Here is a 25,502-nt window from a genome sequence, read left to right on the forward strand (position 1 = left end):
TGAGAATCTGAACTGAAACAGACACATTCACACCAAACCCCATTTGGATTTAGTTAATTTCACTTGATTGACGTGATAAATTCATTTGGGTGAAAAATTCCCAAAAGAGAGAAAAATAGAAATAATAGTTTTAATAAAAAGAAATGTCTCTCTGACTTTTTATTCTGCTTGTCATTGATTTTATTGTAACTGGTTGTGTTTATCTTTTTGCCCTCTGATGAGGACAGAAGCTCTCGTCATCATCAGCCTGTTAATAAAACAACAACACAACATGAAGTTCAGCTGATTTTCCTCTGACGAGTTTCCTGAAATCTGTTCTCATAAAAGATTTATTATTGTATAAACGAGACGAGCTGCTGAGAACACAAACTGTTCAGAACTCCATTTAGATTTTTGATGTTTTTGTGATTCAGTAACAGACAGATGAGCTGAAACAAACCAGCAGAGTTCAGAACAGACGACTTTACTGCAGCGAGACAAACAGGAAGGAGCTGCTAAAAACAGCAGGAAGTCCGGATCCTCCACAATAAGAGTCCAAAATCCCCCCTCAAAAAGAAAAGAGGAAAAAACAGAGAAGTTCCCACAAACACCCTCACTCATCTTCATCATCTTCATCACCATCATCATCACCATCGTCATCATGTTCCCTGTGTTAAAATCAGTCTGTTGGTTCAGAGTTCATTGGTTCATGGTTCCTCCTCCCAGTGCATCATGGGAGCCACGCAGTGACCTTTGACCCGCTGCTCAGTGTCATTCTCTCATGTGAAGTCAGTTCACCACATGTTTTAAAGTCTGCGGCGTCTCAGAGCCCCGCCCCTCCCGTGGCGGTCAGTGCCTGTCATCAGGAGGGGGCGGGGCCTCTCCCAGTGGTCAGAGCGGCTGGTTGGCTGAGTGTCTCTGCGGCAGCTGGCACGTGATTGGTCAGAGGGTCCATCAGTCGCTGTCAGAGCCGACGGCTGACGAGCCTTTCCTCTTCCTCTTCGGAGCTTTGGGCTTCGAGTCCTCCTCCTCCTGAAACACCATCACGTTATTGATCATTACAGATGATACTGATCATTACAGATGTTATTGATCATTAGAGATGTTATTGATCATTACAGATGATACTGATCATTACAGATGTTATTGATCATTAGAGATGTTATTGATCATTACAGATGATATTGATCATTACAGATGATACTGATCATTACAGATGTTATTGATCATTAGAGATGTTATTGATCATTACAGATGATACTGATCATTAGAGATGTTATTGATCATCACAGATGTTATTGATCATTAGAGATGATATTGATCATTACAGATGATATTGATCATTAGAGGTGTTATTGATCATTAGAGATGTTATTGATCATTACAGATGATACTGATCATTAGAGATGTTATTGATCATTAGAGATGTTATTGATCATTACAGATGATACTGATCATTAGAGATGTTATTGATCATTAGAGATGATATTGATCATTACAGATGATACTGATCATTACAGATGTTATTGATCATCACAGATGTTATTGATCATTAGAGGTGTTATTGATCATTAGAGATGTTATTGATCATTACAGATGATACTGATCATTACAGATGTTATTGATCATTACAGATGATACTGATCATTAGAGATGTTATTGATCATCACAGATGTTATTGATCATTAGAGATGATATTGATCATTAGAGATGATATTGATCATTACAGATGATATTGATCATTAGAGGTGTTATTGATCATTAGAGATGTTATTGATCATTACAGATGATACTGATCATTAGAGATGTTATTGATCATTAGAGATGTTATTGATCATTACAGATGATACTGATCATTAGAGATGTTATTGATCATTAGAGATGATATTGATCATTACAGATGATACTGATCATTACAGATGATACTGATCATTAGAGATGATATTGATCATTACAGATGATATTGATCATTAGAGGTGATATTGATGATTACAGATGATACTGATCATTAGAGATGTTATTGATCATTAGAGATGTTATTGATGATTACAGATGATACTGATCATTAGAGATGTTATTGATCATTAGAGATGTTATTGATCATTAGAGATGATATTGATCATTACAGATGATACTGATCATTACAGATGATATTGATCATTACAGATGATATTGATCATTAGAGGTGATATTGATGATTACAGATGATACTGATCATTACAGATGATATTGATCGTCACAGATGATACTGATCATTACAGATGATACTGATCATACTGATCATTAGAGGTGATCAGAATGAAAGTCTATAACAGTTCTGATGTGGAGCATGGCGTGGAGTGTACGTACCGAGGCGCTGCTGGAGGCACTCTCCTCCTCATTGTTGGTGGGCGGAGCCGCTCCTTTCCGTGACCGTGGCGACGAGGCTGGAGCTTTACGGCGAGACTTCGGAGGCTTCGCCTGAGAGTCCTCGTACTCCTCAGCCAGAGAGAACAGGTCGCTGAACCTGCAGGAGGAAGTGACATCAGCACCTGGTGTGATGTCACGCAGTGTGTGTGTGTGTGTGTGTGTGTGTGTGTGTGTGTGTGTACCTCATCTTGTGTGCTTCGTCACAGCTGGCCTGAACGTGCTGCAGAGCCTGAAGGATCGGAGTCTGAGTGAAGACTGAAAAGACAGTGATCAATAACCAGTCAATAACTCTGTGTGTGTGTGTGTGTGTGTGTGTGTGTGTGTGTGTGTGAGAGAGAGAGTGTGTCTCACAGTTGTTCTTGGTGTTGCTCAGACTCAGTCTCAGGTTGTCCATGTGCTCCAAGATCTGTTCCAGGGTCAGCTGAGCCAGTTTACTGCTGGAGCTCCGGAGACTGAGGACAGACGGAGACAAGACCTGTTACTGAGGACAGGAACCTGTCCCCGCGAGGACTGAACCACATCAGACCTGGACCCTGACCTGTCCTCACCCCTGTGTCTGCCTCTCTAAGTGTCCTCACCTCTGTCTCTTGCGGGGCTGGTTGTTGTTCTTGATCAGCTGGGCCTTGATGTGTTCTCCCAGCGTATCATCGTATTTGGACGCCCAGTGTCTCAGGATGCTGGTGGTGAACTGGTCCTCAGGGTGACAGGGTCGACTCAGGACCATCTTCACCATCTCCTCACTGGGCCTGGGACAGACGGAGGGACAGACAGAGACATAAGAGAGGACACAGAGACCTGTACCCTGATAAAAACCTGTCCATCTGTGAGAGTCTTACTTCTCTCTGCGGAGCTGCAGCAGCAGACAGGACAAGGCCTCTGGATGTTCTGAAGACATAAAGACAAGAGAAGAAGAAGAGTCAGCTGGATCAGACTGGAGGACAGAGGATGTCTCCTGGACACAGACTGATGTGTCCTCACCTTTATACTTGAGGTGTTGCAGGATGGGGATGATGGTCTCCAGAGGAATACTGTGAGCCAGAAACAGCTGCCAGGTGCTGTACTGCTCAAAGGTCTCCCAGTCCAGAGACTGAACTGTGGACACACAGGAGGAAGAGGACATGAGGACATGATGTCCAATATGTACACAGTATGTAGCTTCTGCCACCAGGGGGCTCTCTATCAAAACTAAACTAAAGATGTGTTGGGAGTGTCGGACAGAGCAGAGTGGGTGAGGGTCAGTGCAGACCCAGAGCTGTGTACTGACGGGAGGACAGAACTTCTGTTCATCAACCGGACTGCAGCTACAAATACTACTGTCCTTTACTGTGATTACTTTACAGTTACACACAGTTACAGTGAGTGTGTGTGTGTGTGTGTGTGTGTGTGTGTGAGTGTGTGTCTCTCACTGAGGATGTTGAGCACTGAGTCCTTCCTGAACATCACCAGGTTCCCCATCATCACATGACACATCAGCTCCTGTAACTACACGCACGCACACGCACACACACACACACACACACACACACACACACACACACACACACGTGACAGGTGACAGGTGAGCTGAGCTACAGACTGCAGATGGAGGTGATCAATAAATTAAGATATTGATCGGTTACCTGTGTGGAGTCGATGACGGCTACAATCATGTTGAGCAGCTCGCCACTTCTCAACGTCTCATCAGGAAACTGAAAACACATCATGTGACATCATTTGACCTCACACAGACAGCAGTGTGTGTGTGTGTGTGTGTGTGTGTGTGTGTGTGTGTGTGTGTGTGTGTGTGTACCTCTGTGTAAATGGACGGGGTGAGGTAGCAGAGCAACCGGACGTCGTCCTCCTGACACGCCTTCATGTCCATCATCAGACAGGTGTGCAGGTCACCGAGAGCTGTCGCCTGAGCAAAAGACTCGTACAGCATCATCTTACCGTTCGCCGCTTTACTGCGCGCACACACACACACACACACACACACACACACACAGATTTACAACAGAGTTACTGATATAAACTCTTGTGCAACAGAGAGATCAAACATGTGACTTGTTACACTAACGAGCATCCCGTCAGCGAGCACAGCCTCACCTGGCTTTGAGGTAGTACAGCAGGTGATATCCGATCTTCGGCTGTTTCTGGTAGAATTCAGCCAACATGTCGAGCAGCACCGAGAACCCGCTGTTATCCTCCTGCATGGTGACCAGGTTCCTGAACACGAGACACACCGGCTTAGAGATCGACTCCTCCAGGGACCTGAGAGACACACAGGTGGTCAGACAGACAGGTAATAAGAAAGACAGCAGCTATTTGTGAACACACCGTCTGTTTGAACTGATTCAACATTGAACCAGTCACCACAACATCACCAGACTCCCTTAAGAAATGTGGTGATTTTAAGAGCTGTTGAGTTAAAACAAACTCTCTAGCGTAGTGAAACTCTGTCTCTGACAGACTCTGAATCATTGTCTCCTTCTTGTAAATTCAGCATTAAATGAAAACAGTAAGTTGTGTGTTTCCTTGTAAAAAGTGTCAGTTTGTGGCAGCATGGCTGTACCAGCCTGTCTGCTTCTGTGTCTAAAGTGCTAAAGTCTCACCTGCCAACATTTAGCAGCTGTTTGAACACACTGTTTACACTGATTTCACCATTTACACTCAATTTATGAAAGAAGAAACATTTTATTGATCTAAACATGTCATATTTTACAAACACACTAAACAGCAGATGGTCATTGTGTCTGTGGTTGTCATGACGACAGTGAGTCTTACTCCTCAGTGATCTCCTCTGGCAGGACGTCGCCTCTGAAATGATCTTTAAACAGTTCAGCCAGACAGGAAGCGAGAGCCGACATCTGCTCCGTGTCAAAGTCCTCCTGCAGCACAACACACAAGAGTCAGTTTAAACAGGACCAGCAGAATAGATTACAGTACAGTAGAGTACAGCAGAGTACTTTAGAGTACATCAGAGTACAGTAGAGTACTTTAGAGTACAGTAGAGTACATCAGAGTACATCAGAGTACTTTACAGTACATCAGAGTACAGCAGAGTACTTTAGAGTACAGTATGGTACATCAGAGTACTTTAGAGTACAGTAGAGTACATCAGAGTACAGTATGGTACATCAGAGTACTTTAGAGTACAGTAGAGTGCATCAGAGTGCATCAGAGTACAGTAGAGTACTTTAGAGTACATCAGAGTACATCAGAGTACAGTAGAGTGCATCAGAGTGCATCAGATTACAGTAGAGTACAGTAGAGTACTTTAGAGTACATCAGAGTGCATCAGAGTACAGTAGAGTACATCAGAGTACATCAGAGTGCATCAGAGTGCATCAGAGTGCATCAGAGTACAGTAGAGTACAGTAGAGTACATCAGAGTACATCAGAGTGCATCAGAGTGCATCAGAGTACAGTAGAGTACATCAGAGTACATCAGAGTACATCAGAGTGCATCAGAGTACATCAGAGTACATCAGAGTACAGTAGAGTACAGTAGAGTACATCAGAGTACTTTAGAGTACATCAGAGTACATCAGAGTGCATCAGAGTGCATCAGAGTACAGTAGAGTACATCAGAGTACATCAGAGTACAGTAGAGTACAGTAGAGTACATCAGAGTACTTTAGAGTACAGTAGAGTACATCAGAGTACATCAGAGTGCATCAGAGTGCATCAGAGTACAGTAGAGTACATCAGAGTACATCAGAGTACAGTAGAGTACAGTAGAGTACATCAGAGTACATCAGAGTACAGTAGAGTGCATCAGAGTGCATCAGAGTACATCAGAGTACAGTAGAGTACATCAGAGTGCATCAGAGTACAGTAGAGTACAGTAGAGTACATTAGAGTGCATCAGAGTACATCAGAGTACAGTAGAGTACTTTAGAGTACATCAGAGTACATCAGAGTACAGTAGAGTACAGTAGAGTACATCAGAGTACATCAGAGTGCATCAGAGTGCATCAGAGTACAGTAGAGTACATCAGAGTGCATCAGAGTACATCAGAGTACATCAGAGTACAGTAGAGTACATCAGAGTGCAGCAGAGTACAGCAGAGTACAGCAGAGTACAGTAGAGTACAGTAGAGTGCATCAGAGTGCATCAGAGTACAGCAGAGTGCATCAGAGTGCATCAGAGTGCAGCAGAGTACATCAGAGTACAGTAGAGTACATCAGAGTGCATCAGAGTACATCAGAGTGCATCAGAGTGCATCAGAGTACATCAGAGTGCATCAGAGTGCATCAGAGTACAGTAGAGTGCATCAGAGTACATCAGAGTACATCAGAGTGCATCAGAGTGCATCAGAGTACATCAGAGTACAGTAGAGTACAGTAGAGTGCATCAGAGTACATCAGAGTGCATCAGAGTACATCAGAGTACAGTAGAGTGCATCAGAGTACTTTAGAGTACATCAGAGTACTTTACAGTACAGTAGAGTGCATCAGAGTACAGCAGAGTACTGTAGAGTACAGTAGAGTACATCAGAGTACTTTAGAGTACATCAGAGTACTTTACAGTACAGTAGAGTACATCAGAGTACAGCAGAGTACTGTAGAGTACAGTAGAGTACATCAGAGTACAGCAGAGTACTTAAGAGTACATCAGAGTACTTTACAGTACATCAGAGTACAGCAGAGTGCTTTAGAGTACAGTAGAGTACATCAGAGTGCATCAGAGTACATCAGAGTACAGTATGGTACATCAGAGTACTTTAGAGTACAGTAGAGTACATCAGAGTGCATCAGAGTGCATCAGAGTACAGTAGAGTACATCAGAGTACATCAGAGTGCATCAGAGTACATCAGAGTACAGTATGGTACATCAGAGTACTTTAGAGTACAGTAGAGTACATCAGAGTGCATCAGAGTGCATCAGAGTACAGTAGAGTACATCAGAGTACTTTAGAGTACAGTAGAGTACATCAGAGTGCATCAGAGTGCATCAGAGTACAGTAGAGTACATCAGAGTACTTTAGAGTACAGTAGAGTGCATCAGAGTGCATCAGAGTACATCAGAGTACAGTAGAGTACTTTAGAGTACATCAGAGTGCATCAGAGTGCATCAGAGTACAGCAGAGTACAGCAGAGTGCATCAGAGTACAGTAGAGTGCATCAGAGTACAGTAGAGTACAGTAGAGTACTTTAGAGTACAAACTGACCTCCAGGATCAGGTCGACGATCTCCTGCATCACCTCACACTGAGTCTCTGTGTCACTGAGGAGAATTATTGAGAATTATGTTATTATTGACTTCAGACATCATCAGATCAATAATCAATGATCAATAAACCCACAGTACACAGCTGTGACCTTTGACCCCTCACCTGGTTTTCTGCAGCTGCTGCACTTTCTCCTTCATGGTGTCGTCCAATTGGTCGAGCCAGGGTGTGATGTCAGCCGGCTCCTCTATCACAGCCTCTTTGATTGGATGGAACCTGAACTCCCTCTTCTTTCCTGCACAGTGATTGGTCAGACAGCAGTGTGATGTCATCAGTAACATAAACTAGTTTTATTGTGAAAGTCTGCCTGAATTTCCTGCTCTGACTGCACACAGATCGACTTGTTTGCAGGATCAGCTTCAGCTCGTTAACATTTTTACCTGCCGCCATCTTCACTGTACTGAGCATGTGCAGCTCTGCATAGAGAGTAGGGGAAGTGAGAGGTCTCACTCCTGACCTGCTTCCATCAGCTCAAGAAACTTTTACCATCAGGCCAGTGAGTGTCCACGTTTACCACCCCTCGTGGTGTCTTACTTTCCCCGGGAGAATCGTTTCTGTTGAGTTCTGTTAACTGGACCATTCTGGGCTGAACCGGTCCAGTTTAGTTAAACTGGTTCAAACTGGTTTATCGTCAGTTTTCTCGTCACCTTTGTTGTTGACTTCCTCCTCGTCATCGCTGAACGCCGCCTCTGTGTTGTCATAGCAACCCTCTTCCTTGTCCAACATGTGGTTGTCCATCTCCAAGGAAACAGACTCCTCCATTTTAACTGCAGACCACACACACACACACACACACTTTTTTTACAACATCAAACCAACAGTGAACATATCTCTCCTGTGTGTGTCTGTGTGTGTGTGTGTGTGTGTTACCCTCAGTCGGGGGGGAGGGCGAGCTGCAGAACTCGGGGAATCTCTCTCTGAGCATCGAGCGAAGCTCTCGGTCCAACTTTGGGTTATCAAACAGTGGAGCGAGGTGACTGAGAGACAGATCAATAATCAGTAATCAATAATCAGTGTGTGGTGGACTGACAAGGTGAACACCGTGTGTGTGTGTGTGTGTGTGTGTGTGTGTTCCTTACGCCAGCACTCTCTTCTCCATGATGAAGGTGAGCGAGTTAAAGACGCCCTGACGGACCTGAGACTCCAGAGGAGGAAAGAAGTGAGGGATGATCTGAGGGAAGGACACAAGGAAGGACACAAGGAGGGAAACAAGGAGGGAAACAAGAAAGAAGGAACAAAGGAAGGTGGGGAAGGAAACACTGATTTAAAAGTTTAAACTGGTTAATTCTGGTTCATGTTGTCGTCCTACTCGTCTCCTAACACCTGCTTTAATTTGTGATACAATATTCTACAGCCTCAACACCTGTGACCACATCCAGACAAGAAACCAGATCCAGGTTCATGCCACTTGCCGTGTGTGTGTGTGTGTGTGTGTGTGTGTGTGTGTGTGAGTGTGTGTGTGTGTGTGTTACCCTGCACATGAAGTCCAGCAGTGTGGCGGTGATGGCAGGATGAGGTTTCATGGAGTGATGCATCACCAGGATGGCAGGTTCTGAAACAACACCAGACTCAAACTTTACGTCCTGTCACGTTTAAAGGTCCCATATTATGAACAAAAAAACACTCCCCCCTCTCCCCGGAGATATCCGAGAGGGGGGCGTTCATCCCTGAGGTGAAGTTCGGTGTGTCCAGCGGTAAGATAGCAGTGTTTCACAATGTCGTCGCTCAGAGCTAGACACGCAAATTGCTTTGTTGTTGGTTGTAAAAATCAACATAAGTGCCTATATTCTGTCCCAGCTACAGAAGAGACAGTGGTTGCGTTTCATTTTTAACGACAACGTGCCGGCTACGGTTCCTGTAAGTCTGTCTGGGCGCGCTAACCACTTCGCATCGGACTGCTTCAGTAACGAGGGTCAGTACTAAGCTGGCTTTGCCTCGACACTGACCCTCCTAAAAGGATCAGTCCCAACCATACGGGACCCAGCAACTGCAGGCACAGAAACAGCCTGCTCTCAGTAGAGCTCAGTAGAGCCACTTTTAGACAGCTGAAATTCAGGACCACAGATGGGTTTGGGGCAATACATTTCGAATACAGTGTCGTTGGACCTCTGACAGCTGTGTGAAATTGATGAAAAACAGATAATTTGGGACCTTTAATATTCATCTGATTTATTATTCTGAACAAAAACAACTGCAGTGAAATTATTTCAACAGGCACCAGTTAGATGGTGTTCAGTTTATGGTAGGGCTGAATGATTTTAGGAAAAGATCTAATAGCGATTTTTCTGGCAGATATTGCGATTTCGATTTGATTCACGATTTCCTTCAAATCAAGCTTCAGTGCAATATTCACAATGTACAGTAACATTAAAACATTAAATGATATTACTCTAATGCAAAGATAAAAACTAAAGTTAAAAATAGCTTCCAAATGTATTTATTAATGGATATTATATATCAGATATTTATATACGGAGCTACACTGGCAAAAGATGCTGTAATTGTAGTCTGTTTGCTACAGTCGGCCTGAGTATCATTTTCACCGGACTTTTCACCAGACTTTTTTGTCATGTGGTGATTTTTCAAGTGCCAGTATAAATTGGTTGTGTTTCCGATGGATATTGCAACTTTAGTGCGACAGGTTTTGCACAGTACCTATTTTTCATGTGCACGTCTGCAGCCTCAACCCCGAAATACTCCCAAATGACCGACGTGCTGTTTTTCTTGGGGATTAAATCTCCTAACTCCGCTTCTGGTCCAGCTGAAGCCATTTCAGAACACGTTAAGGAGCAGGTTAATACTGATTGGTTAGTGTGACCTGTCCATGAGAAGCATGCCGCTTCTGATTGGTGAGCTTGGCAGGATGGTAGGGAGACAGCATGTATGTGTAAAATAGTTGACACAACAGATTGTGGGTCAGTCAGGAGCGCTGCAAAAAACGCAGCTTCGGCGATCACATGATCGCGTTGTCTGAAATCGCAATTTCGATCAGAAAACGATAAATCGTTCAGCCCTAGTCTATGGTGTTCACAGTCTGATGGTCTTCAGACTGATGGTGTTCAGTCTGATGGTGTTCACAGTCTGATGGTGTTCACAGTCTGATGGTCTTCAGACTGATGGTGTTCAGTCTGATGGTGTTCACAGTCTGATGGTGTTCACAGTCTGATGGTCTTCAGTCTGATGGTGTTCACAGTCTGATGGTCTTCAGTCTGATGGTGTTCACAGTCTGATGGTCTTCAGACTGATGGTGTTCAGTCTGATGGTGTTCACAGTCTGATGGTGTTCACAGTCTGATGGTCTTCAGTCTGATGGTGTTCAGTCTGATGGTGTTCACAGTCTGATGGTGTTCACAGTCTGATGGTCTTCAGTCTGATGGTGTTCACAGTCTGATGGTCTTCAGTCTGATGGTGTTCACAGTCTGATGGTCTTCAGACTGATGGTGTTCAGTCTGATGGTGTTCACAGTCTGATGGTGTTCACAGTCTGATGGTCTTCAGTCTGATGGTGTTCTCAGTCTGATGGTGTTCACAGTCTGATGGTGTTCACAGTCTGATGGTCTTCAGTCTGATGGTCTTCAGTCTGATGGTCTTCAGTCTGATGGTGTTCACAGTCTGATGGTGTTCAGTCTGATGGTGTTCAGTCTGATGGTGTTCTCAGTCTGATGGTCTTCAGTCTGATGGTGTTCACAGTCTGATGGTGTTCACAGTCTGATGGTCTTCAGTCTGATGGTCTTCAGTCTGATGGTGTTCAGTCTGATGGTGTTCACAGTCTGATGGTCTTCAGTCTGATGGTGTTCACAGTCTGATGGTCTTCAGTCTGATGGTGTTCTCAGTCTGATGGTGTTCACAGTCTGATGGTCTTCAGTCTGATGGTCTTCAGTCTGATGGTGTTCACAGTCTGATGGTGTTCACAGTCTGATGGTCTTCAGTCTGATGGTCTTCAGTCTGATGGTGTTCTCAGTCTGATGGTCTTCAGTCTGATGGTGTTCACAGTCTGATGGTCTTCAGTCTGATGGTGTTCTCAGTCTGATGGTCTTCAGTCTGATGGTGTTCACAGTCTGATGGTGTTCACAGTCTGATGGTCTTCAGTCTGATGGTCTTCAGTCTGATGGTGTTCACAGTCTGATGGTGTTCACAGTCTGATGGTCTTCAGTCTGATGGTGTTCACAGTCTGATGGTCTTCAGTCTGATGGTGTTCACAGTCTGATGGTGTTCACAGTCTGATGGTCTTCAGTCTGATGGTCTTCAGTCTGATGGTCTTCAGTCTGATGGTGTTCACAGTCTGATGGTCTTCAGTCTGATGGTCTTCAGTCTGATGGTGTTCACAGTCTGATGGTCTTCAGTCTGATGGTGTTCACAGTCTGATGGTCAGTCTGATGGTGTTCACAGTCTGATGGTCTTCAGTCTGATGGTGTTCACAGTCTGATGGTGTTCACAGTCTGATGGTCTTCAGTCTGATGGTGTTCACAGTCTGATGGTGTTCACAGTCTGATGGTCTTCAGTCTGATGGTCTTCAGTCTGATGGTGTTCACAGTCTGATGGTGTTCACAGTCTGATGGTCTTCAGTCTGATGGTCTTCAGTCTGATGGTGTTCACAGTCTGATGGTGTTCACAGTCTGATGGTCTTCAGTCTGATGGTGTTCACAGTCTGATGGTCTTCAGTCTGATGGTGTTCACAGTCTGATGGTCTTCAGTCTGATGGTGTTCACAGTCTGATGGTGTTCAGTCTGATGGTGTTCAGTCTGATGGTGTTCACAGTCTGATGGTGTTCACAGTCTGATGGTGTTCAGTCTGATGGTGTTCACAGTCTGATGGTGTTCACAGTCTGATGGTGTTCAGTCTGATGGTCTTCAGTCTGATGGTGTTCACAGTCTGATGGTGTTCACAGTCTGATGGTCTTCAGTCTGATGGTCTTCAGTCTGATGGTGTTCACAGTCTGATGGTCTTCAGTCTGATGGTGTTCACAGTCTGATGGTGTTCACAGTCTGATGGTCTTCAGTCTGATGGTGTTCACAGTCTGATGGTGTTCACAGTCTGATGGTGTTCACAGTCTGATGGTGTTCAGTCTGGTGGTCTTCAGTCTGGTGGTCTTCAGTCTGATGGTGTTCACAGTCTGATGGTGTTCACAGTCTGATGGTCTTCAGTCTGATGGTCTTCAGTCTGATGGTGTTCACAGTCTGATGGTGTTCAGTCTGATGGTGTTCAGTCTGATGGTCTTCAGTCTGATGGTGTTCAGAACCAAACAACAGAAATATTGTTTCAATGCTTCTTTGCACCTCATGTTATTTAGTCTATTTTATTCTATCTGACTTGTTTTGTGTCTGTGTACAACAACTCCACGTGCCTTTAATTGCCCCCCGGGGACAAATAAAGTTTTTTGAATTGAATTGAATTGAATGTAGTAACTGGTTGTGTCTTTGGCAACTCATGAGGAAAAAATAATGCAGTTATATGTGGAGAAGTGTCTCTCCTCCTCTCTGTCGTCCTGTCTGTCCTCCTGTCTGTCCCCGACAACAGAGACAGGCAGCTCCCTCAGTTGATCGCGATGATTATGTGACGCCATGTCTTTGTCTCCTTCAGTGTTGTGTTGTTGTAGTTACTGTTGTCATGGTGACAGTCAGCCCTCCCGAGTGAGACTTCAGTGAACTTTCCCCCCGAAAACAGCCTCCCTCCCCGCGAGTGACAGAGTCAGACAGCTTCCTGTTTACTGATGGTGATGATGTCATGTGATGATGTCATTTAGAGTGAAAAACGTAACTTTGTCTCTTTCCAGGATGTTTGGTGGGTCAGGATCTCATCACAACACATTATAACAACATCATATGATTATAAACAGTCAGCTGAGACATGTTTAGATTAACAGGAGGACACCGGGGTAAATACATAGATCTTAACATCATGGCGTGTACCACCACGCCACTTTTGGATCCACAGCGCCAGCGTGCTGTATGAACTGACACTCTGGACCGGCTGCTTGGTTCAGTGTGAACAAACAAAGGTGGGGAAATGGCAATTGAGATGAGTCACAGTAGTTCACCAGCTGACTCTGTGAGACGTCTCATCTTCACCATCAAACAAATATTGTGTAAATATTCATTCAGCTGCAGCACACTTACTGTTTGTACCAAACTCCATGTAATTTTCTCTGTATTGAAGAACACAATGAAGTCCAGTGTCTGTGTTTTAAACCCCGTTAGTGACCGTGTGTGTGTGTGTGTGTGTGTGTGTGTGTGTGTGTGTCTCACCTATGTTCATGATGCTGTCTTTCTCAGGGTTGAAGAACAGCCAATCATAGAAGAGAGCCAGCTTGGCATTGGATGCAGCAACATTCGACTGGAGACACAGATCAATTAATCATTCAGTTATTGATTTTATCAGACGATGACCTTTAGAGAGTGACAGCATGAGCCCCGCCCCCTTACCGTGCAGGTGGTGAGCAGCCAGCCAATGATGGCCCAGCGCGGCAGAATGTCAGAGCTCAGCACCTCATTGGACGGATGGACCACTCCACAGATGTAGCGAATGAGATCGCAGCGCAGTGATTGGCTCTCTGCTGTGGACAGGTACTGTCTCTGAAACCAGTCCTGGTAGCGCTTCTGCTGCCCAAACCGCACCTGAGCAGGTAACACAACCAGTCAGAAAGGTCAGAGGTCAGAGAATGGAGTCAGGGTCAGATCAGACAGATCGTCACATTTCTAGTTAGAAGCAGTTCAAGTCCAGGTGAGTCGATTTATCAACATCTGTGTGCTGAACGTACAGGTGGAGCACACCTGCTGAGACTGAGGCTGAGAGGTTACCTAAATTACCTGAGCTGCGGTGTTGAATTATGGACAGAAAATGATGATGTCAAATGTTGTCATCATTATCATACGAGTTGGTCTAAAATGTGTTTTGTGAGGTCACATTGACCTTTGACCTTTGAGTCCACGTGGACAATTGTGACAACTCTGAAGAAATCCCTTCAAGACATTCAGGATATCTGGTGAACGGTACGGACGGCATCAAAATTGTAAAAAGACGGCTCTCACTGCAGAAACTTGTGTGTGATTGGTCCTCACCCTGGAGGTCATGAACAGCAGCTTGGTCTCCATGTCAGGTGTGAGACGACAGGCCAGAAACTTCCTGGAGGTCCGAGCCGTCAGCAGCTGGAGAACACCTGGAACACACCAGAGATGTCAGGAAACTGAAAGTCAGAGGAATTCATCCACAACACACCGACAGAAACACCAGACTGAACGAAACACTGCCTGCACGCTGAGGATTGTGGGTAAGGTAGTCGTACCAGTGAACTGAGGACTGAGGACTTGTGGGTTGTGCAGCAGGTCTTTCCACACCAGCTCCATCTCTGGGATCCGAGCGACGTTCTGTAGCAGACGGACCAGATCTCTGCCGATGATCAGACACTCCATGAACTGATGAGAGACCGGAGATCAGAGGGAGCAGCAGGGACAACACAACTACAACACTTCCCCCCTCACTTCCTTGTTACCTCCTCCCTCACTTCCTCTTTACCTTTTCCCTCATTTCCTCTATACCTCCTCCCTCACTTCCTCTTTACCTTCTCCCTCACTTCCTCGTTGCCTTTTCCCTCACTTCCTCTTTACCTTCTCCCACACTTCCTCTTTCCTCCTCCCTCACTTCCTCTTTACCTCCTCCCTCACTTCCTCTTTACCTTCACCCTCCCTTCCTCTTTCCTCCTCCCTCCCTTCCTCTTTACCTCCTCCCTCACTGCCTCTTTCCTCCTCCCTCGTTACCTTTTCCCTCAGCATGCTGATGCAGAAGTCGACCTCCTTCTGGCGCAGAGTCAGCAGGTTTGGCGCTCCGTGGTCGACGATGAGGCGGAGGTAGGTGTAGACCGACATGGCGATCAGCATCCCGCTCTTCAACACCCACTCCCTGAACGCAGAGACAGTCAGCTGATCAACATGAAGGTTTCACTGAGGAGGAAACTGAAGGTTCTGACTGTGATGAAGGAAAAATAGTTATGTATGTGTGTGATGGACGTACTTCTGGTCCAGGAGGATGTCGAGGACGCTCTCAGCCAGCCACAGGTTCTTAGAGGAGATGTCTCCACCTGAACAAGAACACACATGTAAACACCAGATACTGACAGCACAACATGTGGACACACTGTGTGACTATATGTGTGTCTGACCTGCGATCTGTTTCAGCAGCGTCATGACGACTCCGTCAGCTCCCATCATGCCGCTCTTCACCAGCTCTCTGACCAACCACACCAACTGCAGAGACATTAATATCATGTTTACCTGTGTGTGTCAGTCTACCTGTGTACACCTGTGTGTCGGTCTACCTGTGTACACCTATGTGTTAGTCTACCTGTGTTCGGGGGACGTCCTGCAGCTTGAGGAACTTCTCCATCAGGATCTGGTTGATCTTCACCAGGATCACGTTCATCCCGTCTCTGTTGACCAGCGTCAGGTCTCTGTAACACTGTCACACACACAATGATGTCACAGTGATGTCACAGTGATGTCACACAGTGATAATGATGATGCAGTGGTGTCTCACCCTCTGGGCCTGGGTGGGCTCTGTGAGGACCAGCGTGAACAGACCCAGACACACCTCCTCATGCTGCTGCTGACCTTTACACACCTGAGGACAGGTAACAGGAAGTCACACAACAACAACACTTGTTTACTGCAGTAACGGCTGTTAGTGCTCAGTCAGTCACATTAGCTCGAAGGTACAGTAGTCCACTAGCTAACCCTGTGAGTCATCACTACGTCTCCAAGAAACAGATACAATGTGAATATCAATTTGGCAGTGACAAAGTTACTGTTTATACCAAACTCCATGTAATTTTCACTGTATTTAAGCACACAATGAAGTTTAGTGCGTGAGAGTTTCAAACCCTGTTAGTGACTGTGTGAAGTTCAGGTCAGAATCAGGTTCAGTGTCCTGTGTGGTAACAGCAGTTAGTGAGTGTATATCTTTAAAGTGCCAGCAGAGATGAAGTCTGTGCCTGAAATGTTGAGGAACATTTCCTGAGTTTCAGCTCAGTAAACATGTTGATGCGACTGCGATGTGAATCAAATCGGAACAGGAAGAAGGTTACAGTGAGTCCATCTGATGGGAGACACTTTTAAAACGAGCAAGTGGACCAATAACGAGACTTCTCTGATGACAAAGAACAAGATGGGCAGATTGAGAGAGGAGGGAGCTCCTGTCAGTCCGTGCAGAGGGGATAACACCAAATACCTGAAGTATTTATATTTGTCACAGTAATACTGTTAGGTTTAGTTGCAGTATTTGTAGGAGTCACTGTAGTGCTGTTGTAGAACTCTGTGGTGTGAAACTTACATTAGCGGTGAGCGCATCATTGGCTTCTCTCTCTGACAGCCCATTGGTTAATGACTGGACGATCCCAACACACCGCTCCAATCTCTGTGACAGACACACACACGAACACACACGTGAATTAACCTGTAGACACTCATCAGTAGACAGTGTTCAGACAGTGAACACATCATCATCACACTCATGTTGATGGAGTCAGTTAAGTGAAGCTGCTCAGGTCAGAGGTCACTCTGATGTTTCATCAGTTCTGATGCTGTTTGAATGTTTCCTGTCAACTGTTCTTCTTCAGTGTGTCAATAAAGTTATATTGTCTGTTGTCTCTTCTGTCAGCATCTCACACTACATGTCAAAACACGAGCACGGCGCATGCGCATCTGCCACTTTTTAGGTCTCATCCATATGTTTACGTAGGATTAGCATGCTAGGCTAACAGTCGGTCAGCGGTGTGTGTTTATATCCTCACCGTGGAGTGTCTGAGCACTCTCACAATATACACCTCTCACCTGTCTCACACTGCGGTTTAAAACACCTGCACCATGTTTACACAAACTGTGCTATCGCTACTAGCCACCTGCTAGCCATGCTAACTAGCCTGCTAGCCGCCGTGCAGGTTCACAGAAACGGTTCCATCACGTCTCTTTGTATCCAAACTGCTCCTAAACTGCTGCTATCCGCCTGTAAACCTGCTCTAACCGGGTCAATCCAGGGTTATCGCTTCTCTCTGGCCCGTTAAACCGGGTCAGCGTACCTCCTCCAGCTCGTCTTTAGCGTCCAGCTGGGTGGACACCAGTAGCCGGCCCTGCGGCTTCGCCTTCGCCGGTGCAGGCTCCATCTGCTCCCGCCGCGCCTCGCCGGGCCCCGCGGAGCTGAGACGGACTGGGACTCCGGGTTCTGGGGGGTTCTGGATGTTTCTGTCGGTGTAACGGAGAGTTTGTAGCTCCGGTCGGTGCTGGAGCCTCCGGGTGAGACGGTTCGTTCGGTAAAGGGGTGTTTTTCAAACTTATTTTGGGACAGCTCTCACAGTCCGACCACAGGAACATAACGGACATCCGCAACGGGCGAGCGGAGGAGGGGGCGGCGTCACAGACCCCGCGAACCAATCAGCTTACTGAGAACTCTGACTGATGTCCGTAGGGGCCAATGACAGGAGAGGAAATCTGGAGCCAATCCCCGGACTGCTCTGCTCGAGACCATCTGCATGGAAACCTTTTATAACTTGTTTACAGTCGTTACTTCAGTAAAAGTACTCTAATTACAGAGTAAAAATACTCTGTTAATGGTGACTTCAGTAAAAGTATTCTCACATTCAGTTAATCAGTGGGTAAAAATAATCTGTTACTGTATTATATTTTACAATAGTAATTTGAATCTGCAAAGTAACTTGTCTGATAAATGTAATGGAGTAAATGAGCAGAATACTTTTCTCTGAGATGTAGTGGAGAAGTATAAAGTAGCATAAAATGGAAATACTCCAAAAATGTACAAGTAGGCTGCCTCAACAGTGTGCTCGAGTAGAGTAACTGAATAAATATACTTAGTTACATTTCATCACTGCTCGTTTATTAATAACAAACATCACCAATATTTAATGTTTGTGTGGAAGCAACATCTGAGTGATGATATCATCTTTTTACAGTTTATGAATGCAGGTACTTGTGTGTACTCTGTGTTTATTAATGCAGTACTTGTGTGTACTCTGTGTACTGTACAGACTGGAGGCTTGGGGTCAGTCCGGCTGTTGGAGTTTAATTTTCACTTTATTTGAAGTTTCCAACAGATTTACAGATTATCTCTCAGCGGTTTTGTGGAGACAACTCTGAACTCTGAATTCTGAACTCTGAACTCTTGTTCGAGTTTCCAATAATCTATAAAAACTGAAAGTTTACAGATGAAACAATAACGACACAAAGAACATAAACACGGTTCACTGGGTTTTTTACACAACGGATCATTTTTACAGTGAAACATTCATCTGTCAGTTTGTTTTGGGTGAAAAATCCTGTCCCTTTTCATGATGTCAGAGGTGAATGTCCAATCATGGAGGAGGAGGAGGAGGAGGAGGAGGAGGTGGTTGTCTCTGACGTCTGTCCGTCTGTCCAGTGCTGATGAGACACAAAGACTCGAGAACTTTTCCTTTAAGTCTGTGTCCTCTCCTTTCCTCCGTCAGGTGTCCTGTCCTCGCTCAGGTGTCCTCTCCTTTCCTCTGTCAGATGTCCTCTCCTCCATCAGGTGTCCTCTCCTTTCCTCCGTCAGGTGTCCTCTCCTCTCCTCTGTCAGGTGTCCTCTCCTCCTTCAGGTGTCCTCTCCTCTCCTCCATCAGGTGTCCTCTCCTCCCTCAGGTGTCCTCTCCTCCATCCGGTGTCCTTTCCTCTGTCAGGTGTCCCCTCCTGTCCTCCGTCAGGTAGAGGTGTCCTCTCCCAGCAGCCAGTACGTCCTCATGCGTCCCTTTCCCTTCATCTCGATCTCTCCTCTGAGCTGCAGCTGGAAGCAACTGAACTCCTGCAGGACCTGACGGGTTGCCTCGGACAAGTGAATCTTCAGAGCTGCACACACAAACATCAACATCATCACATGTTCATCATGTTCATCATGTTCGTCACATGTTCATCATGTTCGTCACATGTTCATCATGTTCATCATGTTCATCACGTGTTCATCATGTTCATCACATGTTCATCATGTTCATCATGTTCATCATGTTCGTCACATGTTCATCACATGTTCATCATGTTCATCACCTGTTCATCATGTTCATCACATGTTCATCATGTTCATCACATGTTCATCACCTGTTCATCACGTGTTCATCACATGTTCGTCACATGTTCATCACATGTTCATCACATGTTCATCATGTTCATCATGTGTTCATCACATGTTAATCATGTTCATCATGTGTTCATCACATGTTCATCACATGTTAATCTTGTTCATCATGTGTTCATCACATGTTCATCATGTTCATCACATGTTCATCATGTGTCCATCATGTTCATCATGTTCATCACATGTTCATCACATGTTCATCATGTTCATCACGTGTTCATCATGTTCATCACATGTTCATCACGTGTTCATCATGTTCATCACATGTTCACCATGTTCATCAGATGTTCAGCATGTTCATCATGTTCATCAAGTTCATCAAATGTTCATCACATGTTCATCACGTGTTCATCACGTGTTCATCATGTTCATCACATGTTCATCATGTTCATCGTGTGTGTGTGTGTGTGTGTGTGTGTGTGTGTTTGTCTCTATGTGTGTGTGTGTGTGTGTGTTACCCTCTCCGTTGGACTCCATGCGTGATGCTGTGTTCACTGTGTCTCCAAACAGACAGTACCTGGGCATCTTTAGTCCGACCACTCCTGCACACACTGGACCTACACACACACACACACACACATTTAATTAAATTTGTAAAACTTTATTAACACATCATCTTTCTCTCACACACATACACAGACACACACACTGACCGCTGTGTATGCCGATGCGTAGCCTCAGCTGCTGGTCGGCTTGGTGTCAGATCCTGAAGCTCTTGACGGCGTCCAGCAGAGCCAGAGACATCCGGGCCACCTCGCGGGCGTGGAGCTTCCCGTTCCTCACCGGCAGACCTGACACCACCATGTAGGCGTCACCAATGGTCTCCACCTGGGGGCAGCAGCGAGCTCATCATGTCATTCAGAAGACACCTGAGTTTCAGTCCGGTTCAGATCAGATGAGACATGTCAGAGGATCTCTAATCATTTGTCTTGACACCAACAAAGAACTTAAGAACCTTTTCAGAAAAATCAAAAATTCACATCTGATACAAGCAGAGACGAGTCAGGTGTTCACTGCATCCTCTGAAGATGTATGTTGACATGTGAGCTGATAGATAACTAATTATTTAAAATATTGTAATTACTTTTGTTGTATATAAACTGGTGGAGCAGGTTGTCTGATCACAGGGTTGGTGGTTAGATTCCCTCCTAGTTCTAAAGCACCATATACATGTAGCCCGTTACCATTAAACTACAAGTACTGATGAGGCAGTGGAGGCTGAACTGAGCCTGACTGGTCTTCAGGTGCGAGAACAGGTATCAGCTTCAGGTTCATGAGTTCAGGACAGAGACAGACAGGTCCAGGACCTGCAGCAGACCGTGTGTAGTTGCCGTGGTGATAAATGTTTACCTTGTAAACATCAAAGTTGTCGATGATGGCGTCAAAACAGGTGTACAGGTCGTTTAACAAGGTCACCACCTGGATGTACAGACAGGTAAATATATAAACCATTTATCTGATCATAAACACATTTACATATAGAGAATGTGCGTTAACAACAGTTACACCACAAGATGGCAGCACTGTGCTGATAGACTTATACTGTTTATAGTAGTGTATTGTATATTGTTTATACTACTTTATACACACACATACATACATATATATATCAGGGCTGTCAAATAACTTCACATTTTCTATCTGTCTAAAGGTACCAATGTGTTATTAATCCTCTTTTCAACATGTGAGCGAACAAATCTGCTTTATGCAAATGTATGTTTATTATTATTGCAACAATCCAAAACAACAGAAACTGTCCAGAATATTCTCCAGAACAACCTCAAAGGTTCTGCACGCTCAAAATATATGCTGAAGTAAAACATGACAAACTGGAACCCAAGAAGCAACAACAGATGGACACACTGAGCTGAATGTAACAGTCTCAGTAACACTAACACAATGTAGAGACATACTGAACACTGTAAAGGTTCATCAACATGTCCATCAGCCTGCCAGCTGCAGACACATTCAGACAGTTTGTCTCAACAGCGAGGTCTGAGAGGAGGAGGAGGCTCTCTGCATCAGCTGTGTTATCTGAGACTGGACTGGACCAGTGCTGACTCAGTTCATATCCACAGTAAATGTAAATAACTTTGTTCTTGAGGAGAGAAACATCTGGAACAGAACTTGTCATTCAAAAGAGTCAAAACGTTACTGCTGCATCGCTGCCTGATGTCCCAAACTACGGGGCGGGCCGAGGGTCATAACGTGTGTGTGATAAGCTTGTGTTACTTAATTTAACTTTGACAGCCCTGATATATAAATATATACAGTCACAGTCAAACGTTTCCATCCTTCTTATAAGAACATGTTCATCATGTCAGTCTTCAGTTGATTCCTTCAGCTCTCATGTTTCTGTGATGTCACAAAAGCATTCATGAGGTTCAATCATTGAATTTATCTTAGGTTTTCTGAACATGAGATCATAAATATACACACAGTGAGCTGAACAATCAGTTTTGGTGATTATAGAAAGTTGTGAGTCAAATGTTCTTTGTAGCATGTTAACTTCTTCTGACTGGTTCTGAGTGATAACAGCTGGTGACTTTTCTGGGCCCATTTCAATAGGACCTGTCTGATACAGACATTAGACTCAGACACACACACTACAATGGGAAAGTCTAAGGAGCTCAGTATTGATGTGAACAAGTCAGGAAAGTCACTTGAACAACATCAACTTAACAGCTGTTTGTAGGTATAAAGTTCACAGCACAGTTGTATTTTTTTATGTGTTTTGTTTTTATTATTCTGCTTTTTAACCTGCAAAGTGTCTTTGTGTACCCTGAAAAGCGTTATATTAAATAAATGTATGTAATTATTATTTTCATTATTATTGTGTCACTGCCACGATCAAACTATCACCTGCTGCTGAGAGAAAACTGGTCTGATGGTCAAGAGCCAACCAATAACCACCAAAAAGCAAGTCTGCAAGCTGCTGGAAGACAGAGCCCACAGTCAGGTGTGTTTTACATCAACATGAGCTGAGAGGCTGCTGCGTTGAGAGAAGCTCTTGATCCAGACGCAGAACCTTAAAGCTCCACTGAAGTGTGTGGTCACATGAAACAGAAACTGAGCTGTTTGACCACAATGAGCAGCAATATGTTTGGAGGAGAGAAGGTGAGGCCTTTAACCCCAAGAACACCAAACCAACTGTCCAGCATGGTGCTGGTAGAGTTCTGCTGTGGGGCGGTTCTGCTGCCAGTGGATCGGCTGCTCTACAGAAAGTAAATGGAATAATGACGAAGGAGGATTATCTCCAAATTCTTCAGGAAAACCCAAAATCATCAGCAGAAGATTGGCTCTTGGGTGCAGTTGGACGATCCAACAGGACAATGATCCAAACACACATCAGAGGTGGTAAAGTAACGGATCAACCAGGACAGAACTGAGGTTTTGAACGGACTTCCCAAAGTCCAGACTTGAACCTCATCGAGAACATGTGGACTGTGCTGAAGAAACTAGTCTGTGCCAGGAAGACAACAGATTTAGTTGAACTTCACCGATTCTGTCAAGGAGCGTGATTGTGTTGTGACTGTGATTGTGTTGTGACTGCGATTATGATTGTGTTGTGACTGTGATTGTGACTGTGATTGTGTTGTGACTGTGATTGTGACTGACTGATTGTGATTGTGTTGTGATTGTGTTGTGACTGCGATTGTGACTGTGTTGTGACTGTGATTGTGATTGTGATGTGACTGTGACTGTGACTGCGATTGTGTTGTGACTGTGATTGTGACTGACTTTGATTGTGATTGTGATGTGACAGTGATTGTGTTGTGACTGTGATTGTGACTGACTATGATTGTGATTGTGTTGTGACTGTGATTGTGATTGTGTTGTGACTGTGACTGCGATTGTGTTGTGACTGTGATTGTGATTGTGTTGTGACTGCGATTGTGATTGTGTTGTGACTGTGATTGTGACTGACTTTGATTGTGATTGTGATGTGACAGTGATTGTGTTGTGACTGTGATTGTGACTGACTGATTGTGATTGTGTTGTGACTGTGACTGCGATTGTGATTGTGTTGTGACTGTGATTGTGACTGTGATTGTGTTGTGACTGTGATTGTGACTGCGATTGTGATTGTGTTGTGACTGCGATTGTGATTGTGTTGTGACTGTGATTGTGACTGACTTTGATTGTGATTGTGATGTGACCGTGATTGTGTTGTGACTGTGATTGTGTTGTGACTGATTGTGATTGTGTTGTGACTGTGATTGTGACTGCGATTGTGATGTAACTGTGATTGTGACTGCGATTGTGATTGTGATGTGACAGTGATTGTGTTGTGACTGTGATTGTGTTGTGACTGTGATTGTGACTGACTGATTGTGATTGTGTTGTGACTGTGATTGCGATTGTGATTGTGTTGTGACTGTGATTGTGACTGACTTTGATTGTGATGTGACAGTGATTGTGTTGTGACTGTGATTGTGACTGACTATGATTGTGATTGTGTTGTGACTGTGACTGCGATTGTGTTGTGACTGTGATTGTGACTGTGACTGCGATTGTGATTGTGATGTGACAGTGATTGTGTTGTGACTGTGATTGTGTTGTGACTGTGATTGTGACTGACTATGATTGTGACTGTGTTGTGACTGTGATTGTGACTGTGATTGTGACTGTGATTGTGTTGTGACTGTGATTGTGACTGTGTTGTGACTGACTGTGATTGTGATTGTGTTGTGACTGTGATTGTGATTGTGATTGTGATTGTGATTGTGTTGTGACTGTGATTGTGTTGTGACTGTGATTGTGACTGACTATGATTGTGATTGTGTTGTGACTGTGATTGTGATTGTGTTGTGACTGCGATTGTGTTGTGACTGTGATTGTGACTGTGACTGCGATTGTGATTGTGTTGTGACTGTGATTGTGACTGACTTTGATTGTGATTGTGATGTGACAGTGATTGTGTTGTGACTGTGATTGTGTTGTGACTGTGATTGTGACTGACTATGATTGTGACTGTGTTGTGACTGTGATTGTGACTGTGATTGTGACTGTGATTGTGTTGTGACTGTGATTGTGACTGTGTTGTGACTGACTGTGATTGTGATTGTGTTGTGACTGTGATTGTGATTGTGATTGTGTTGTGACTGACTGATTGTGATTGTGTTGTGACTGTGATTGAGTTGTGACTGTGATTGTGATTGTGATGTGACTGTGACTGTGATTGTGTTGTGATTTTGGGTTGTATAAATAAAATTGATTTGATTTGACCAGAAGCTTGTGGATGGAGATCTAAAGCAGCTGACTGAGGTGAAAATGTCCGAGAGACATTTAAAGGGGAACTACCGTTTTTTACAACCTGTTCAGTTCTACCCACATGTAGTGCTGTTGTACTCAGTTCTACCCACCTGTAGTGCTGTTGTACTCAGTTCTACCCACATGTAGTGCTGTTGTACCCAGTTCTACCCACCTGTAGAGGCGTGCTCTCAGCAGACAAGGCGGTGAAGCCAACGATGTCACTGAAGTAGATGGTGACGGAGTCGAAAGCTTCGGCCTGAACCGTCTCACCTCGTTTCAGCTGCTCTGCTACTGAACTGAAACACACACCAGGCAACAGTACTCAACACAATTCCACTATGCAGTATTTGATTCAGCAGTACTGCAGTGTATTTACTGTGGTAGTATGTGGTAGTATGTGGTAGTAGTACTGTAGTATATTTACTGTGGTTGTATGTGGTAGTAGTACTGCAGTATATTTACTGTGGTAGTATGTGGCAGTAGTACTGCAGGATATTTACTGTG

The 25,502-nt window shown here is 44.6% G+C and overlaps 2 protein-coding genes across 5 annotated transcripts in view; both read right to left on the reverse strand.

Moving 5' to 3' along the window:
* Positions 1-442: 442 nt before the first annotated feature.
* ints3 (integrator complex subunit 3) lies at positions 443-17,999 on the reverse strand. Of its 2 annotated transcripts, XM_084379938.1 has the most exons (29): positions 17,665-17,997; positions 16,920-17,003; positions 16,128-16,211; positions 15,936-16,049; positions 15,754-15,838; positions 15,606-15,672; positions 15,353-15,494; positions 14,881-15,010; positions 14,657-14,754; positions 14,021-14,212; positions 13,844-13,931; positions 9,073-9,152; positions 8,680-8,771; positions 8,471-8,577; positions 8,248-8,367; positions 7,706-7,835; positions 7,542-7,596; positions 5,152-5,255; positions 4,474-4,638; positions 4,178-4,331; positions 4,008-4,076; positions 3,795-3,870; positions 3,367-3,480; positions 3,225-3,273; positions 2,967-3,134; positions 2,740-2,840; positions 2,571-2,643; positions 2,329-2,485; positions 443-1,011 (listed from the first exon to the last, which is right to left on the reverse strand). In XM_084379938.1, the coding sequence occupies exons 1-29, from the start codon at positions 17,746-17,748 to the stop codon at positions 934-936; spliced, it is 3,060 nt and encodes a 1,019-aa protein (XP_084236064.1). In that variant the 5' UTR covers positions 17,749-17,997; the 3' UTR covers positions 443-933. The 2 variants fall into 2 exon arrangements, with proteins under 2 accessions (XP_084236064.1, XP_084236063.1); XM_084379937.1 differs by having other exon boundaries at positions 2,571-2,840; positions 17,665-17,999.
* A 643-nt stretch (positions 18,000-18,642) lies between these two features.
* npr1a (natriuretic peptide receptor 1a) overlaps positions 18,643-25,502 on the reverse strand; it is a 31,356-nt gene continuing 24,496 nt past the window's right edge. The window contains exons 18-22 of one of the 3 annotated variants that reach the window (XM_084379939.1): positions 25,171-25,294; positions 21,093-21,161; positions 20,396-20,570; positions 20,201-20,299; positions 18,643-19,459 (exon numbers count right to left, since the gene is read on the reverse strand). In XM_084379939.1, coding sequence (XP_084236065.1) covers positions 20,442-20,570; positions 21,093-21,161; positions 25,171-25,294 — 322 coding nt within the window. In that variant the 3' untranslated portion in view covers positions 18,643-19,459; positions 20,201-20,299; positions 20,396-20,441. Of the gene's footprint in view, positions 19,460-20,200; positions 20,300-20,395; positions 20,612-21,092; positions 21,162-25,170; positions 25,295-25,502 lie in introns of those variants that run through there. The other 2 variants (XM_084379940.1, XM_084379941.1) reach the window with 2 other exon arrangements.

The sequence above is a fragment of the Pagrus pagrus genome, assembly GCF_965226575.1.
Source record: "Pagrus pagrus genome assembly, chromosome: 17".
NCBI lineage: Eukaryota > Metazoa > Chordata > Actinopteri > Spariformes > Sparidae > Pagrus > Pagrus pagrus.

Excerpts from the sequence above, each read along its gene's own strand:
- ints3 (XM_084379937.1), bottom strand. The coding sequence starts at position 17,748 with ATGGAGCCTGCACCGGCGAAGGCGAAGCCGCAGGGCCGGCTACTGGTG. Across the intron at positions 15,839-15,935 it reads AGGACGTCCCCCGAACACAG|TTGGTGTGGTTGGTCAGAGA; the intron begins GTAGACTAACAC and ends ATGTCTCTGCAG. Across the intron at positions 3,871-4,007 it reads CCGTCATCGACTCCACACAG|TTACAGGAGCTGATGTGTCA; the intron begins GTAACCGATCAA and ends GCGTGCGTGTAG.